Source organism: Papaver somniferum, chromosome 5 (assembly GCF_003573695.1).
Source record: "Papaver somniferum cultivar HN1 chromosome 5, ASM357369v1, whole genome shotgun sequence".
NCBI classification, from domain to species: domain Eukaryota; kingdom Viridiplantae; phylum Streptophyta; class Magnoliopsida; order Ranunculales; family Papaveraceae; genus Papaver; species Papaver somniferum.
The window spans coordinates 167,603,802-167,606,971 of NC_039362.1; the positions used below are offsets into that span (position 1 = coordinate 167,603,802).

Here is a 3,170-nt window from a genome sequence, read left to right on the forward strand (position 1 = left end):
TTTTTTTTTGGGTTTTAATGGAATTTTAAGGATTGATTTCTGTGTGTTTCTCTGTGTGGTTTTTTCTTTTGATTAGGTCGGTCCGATTATTCCAATGGAAACAATGGAAGACGATGACTTTGGTCCTCAATGGTTAAGGCCATTACTGGAAGCAAACTATTTCAATCCTTGTAGAGACCATGGAGATTCTAGTAAAAGTGAATGCAATTATTTCTGCTTGGATTGTATGGGTAAATCTATCTGTTCTTACTGTTTGATTCATCATAGAGAACATCGCATTGTTCAGGTAAGTCAGTTTTCAATTTTTTTTCAAAGCCCTCTTTGAAGATTGAACTTTTTGATTAACATTATTTACAATCAATTGCAGATAAGGAGATCTTCATACCATAACGTGATAAGGGTTAATGAAGTTCAGAAGCACATAGACATTTCTGGTGTTCAACATTATGTAATCAACAGTGCTAAAATCGTTTTTCTCAACGAACGCCCCCAACTAAGACCTGGTAAAGGAGTTACAAATACATGTGAAATTTGTGCCAGAAGCTTACTTGATTCATTCAGATTTTGTTCTCTGGGTTGTAAGGTAAATCTCTCTTTCAGAATCTTCCCCATTTTAATTCTCTTAATTAATTTCACTTACTTTCCTGAAAATCCTTCATTTAACTAATCTGCAGTTTTAATGTGGGTTTTTTTTGGTACCAGAAAAAAACCCATTTCACGATTTCAGTCAATCTACAATAAATGTGATTGATTCATATTTTTATGATTAATGTGTACGATTTATGAATATCTTGTTTCTCAAGTATTTCTCTCTGTGTGGAACTCTGTTTGTTCAAAGCGTGCTCTGTTCTGTGTTCTACTGTAAATTGTACCTTAATTATTTAATGACGGAAATACCCTTGTTCTTTGTTATTTCAGCTAGAAGGGATGAGACGAGGTGACCAAGAACTGACATTTAGTCTTCGCATGAAGTACAGCCGTGACCCGTTCCAGAACTCTGATACAGAAGATGAAAACTCGTCAACACCAAAGAAACATCGTAAGAACCGTCTGATGGACATTCACATCCCATCTGACGGTAGTAATCACTCTGGAGAAACTTACTCAAGATTCAATGAAGGAAACGGGGTTAACTTGTCCCCAGCCACTCCTCCAATCAACAGTTACCGTACCAACAGAAGGAAGGGTATACCTCACCGAGCTCCATTTTAGAAGGAAAATGAATTTAAACTTTGTAAAAATGGAAGAAGAAAAGGGGTAAAAGGGTCTCTTTTTATAGATATTTATAATATACAGAATAATAATGCTGGGAAATATATGGAAGAAGATGGAGGGTGTGAAAGGGAAATAAGGATTTGATGAAGCTAAAATGGTAACCCTAATTGTGTTTTAATGGGTCTTATTGTAAATATGGTTAATGTTTAAGGGGGCTTGTTTTTAGAAGAGTCATTGAATGTTGTCATGTTTAATATAAACAAAACAATTAATATTTGTTTTTATTGTTAGTGATAGTGATTAGATATTTAGATTAGTGTCCTTTATCTTGGGTTATCTTTGGGTTTATCATCACTTTTTTTTTTTTAAATTTTATTACTACTACTTTTTCTCTGGCTAATTGTTTGGCATATTAGGGGATTGATAAGAATTATATTGTGCCTGATACTGTTGATGAATTTCTTTGTTAGTATAATGGTATGCAACCGTGCATCTAGAATTTACTCCAACTTGTCCTTAAAAATTGAGTTTTAAGGAAGAATTCGGAAAGACATTACGGAGAAGAAGTCCGCATGAGAATCATTATACCTAAAGTAACCCATGTTGAATTCTCTGATAGTCTTGAGATCTTAAAAGTTGTCGTTGTAGCTGTTTTTGGAGCCAAATACGAGAACTGTTTTTTAAAGTTTTGTGTCCGCCCAAGTTATCCTCCGTATATTTATAGGCTGTTTGGATAGCACCTAAGAAATAGGTTTTCGATTTTTAGAAGTCGAAAATTCAGAAATTAGTTTGACTTTCAGATTTCAAAAGGATTTTTAGAAATTAAAAAGTTATCTTTTATAAAGAAAAATAGTTTTACTTCTGACTTTGACTTCTGGACAAGTAGAAGTCTGAAACAAATTTGTATCAAAAACGTGTTATTAATATATTATGTCTATGATAAAATTTTTTAGAAGGGGTGGATCCTGTAATACCATGACTGTTAACAAGGCGATATGGAATTATTTCTTTTGTTTCTTCGAATAACAAAAAAAAAAAGAAACTCACTTATTTAGGACACATTGTTAAACTAATCTGCATTTATTTTCTCTGGTAAAAACATTCTAGCGGTTGCCATTGCCAGGTATATTAACAGTTTGAATAAAACTGGTGATAATTTACGTAATACACCCCAATATACGAAGGTGCAGAAGTTTTATTCTTCCTCTTAATGTATTTTAGAAACCATTAGTAGTAAGGGAAAAGAAAACAACATAATAATTTTCAAAATGAATTTACAGGTAATCTATTTCATGTTAAATTTGATTTTATTTCTGAAAATTTCAGGTTCATTCATTTTCTCACTAAACCTGTTCTCTATTTCAGTGCATGACAGATAGATGAATGTCCTCTTAATTAGTAGTTTGTTTCTCAGTTTAATGTTGGTTAGCTTTGTAAAAAGAGGTTGGATTATAGATGGATATGCAAACAAATTAGGCGTCAAGACCTCTTGACCAACAATTATATTAGTAGCATAGAAGATATGAAATGAGATTACGTTTTAGGTTGGTCTTGCTTGGTTCGGTTAAACTGTTACACTATTCACATTTAAATATTTCTACTTAAAATTAACATATAAACTAATGCAGAGTTGACACGGTTCTATGAAATTATATGTTAAACCAACCAATAATGTCATTAGTCCTTGGGGAGATAAGACAGATGAGGTTTCTCTACTGGGACTAGAAGCTATTGAAACAACATTCTCAGGATTCTTCTACTTCATTCCATCCAAATTTGAATGCTTGACTAATAACTTGTTCGTAAATTCTTATCATAGATTATTAGTAAAGTGATAAATGTCTCTATTCAACAGACTTGGAAACCCATCAAGGAACCTTCAATCGACTTTGGAGTGTATTGACTTCTTTTCAAGTCATTGTAGCGTTTCATCCACGCAACAAATGACGACATGA

At 32.8% G+C, this 3,170-nt stretch overlaps 1 protein-coding gene across 1 annotated transcript in view; it reads left to right on the top strand.

The window, feature by feature from the left end:
- The window catches only part of LOC113283565, a 2,473-nt gene extending 922 nt beyond the window's left edge, over window positions 1–1,551 (top strand). Inside the window, exons 3-5 of the mRNA XM_026532880.1 lie at window positions 77–286; window positions 368–583; window positions 919–1,551. Coding sequence (XP_026388665.1) covers window positions 77–286; window positions 368–583; window positions 919–1,212 — 720 coding nt within the window. The 3' untranslated portion in view covers window positions 1,213–1,551. The remainder of the gene's footprint in view (window positions 1–76; window positions 287–367; window positions 584–918) is intronic.
- Window positions 1,552–3,170: the final 1,619 nt, after the last annotated feature.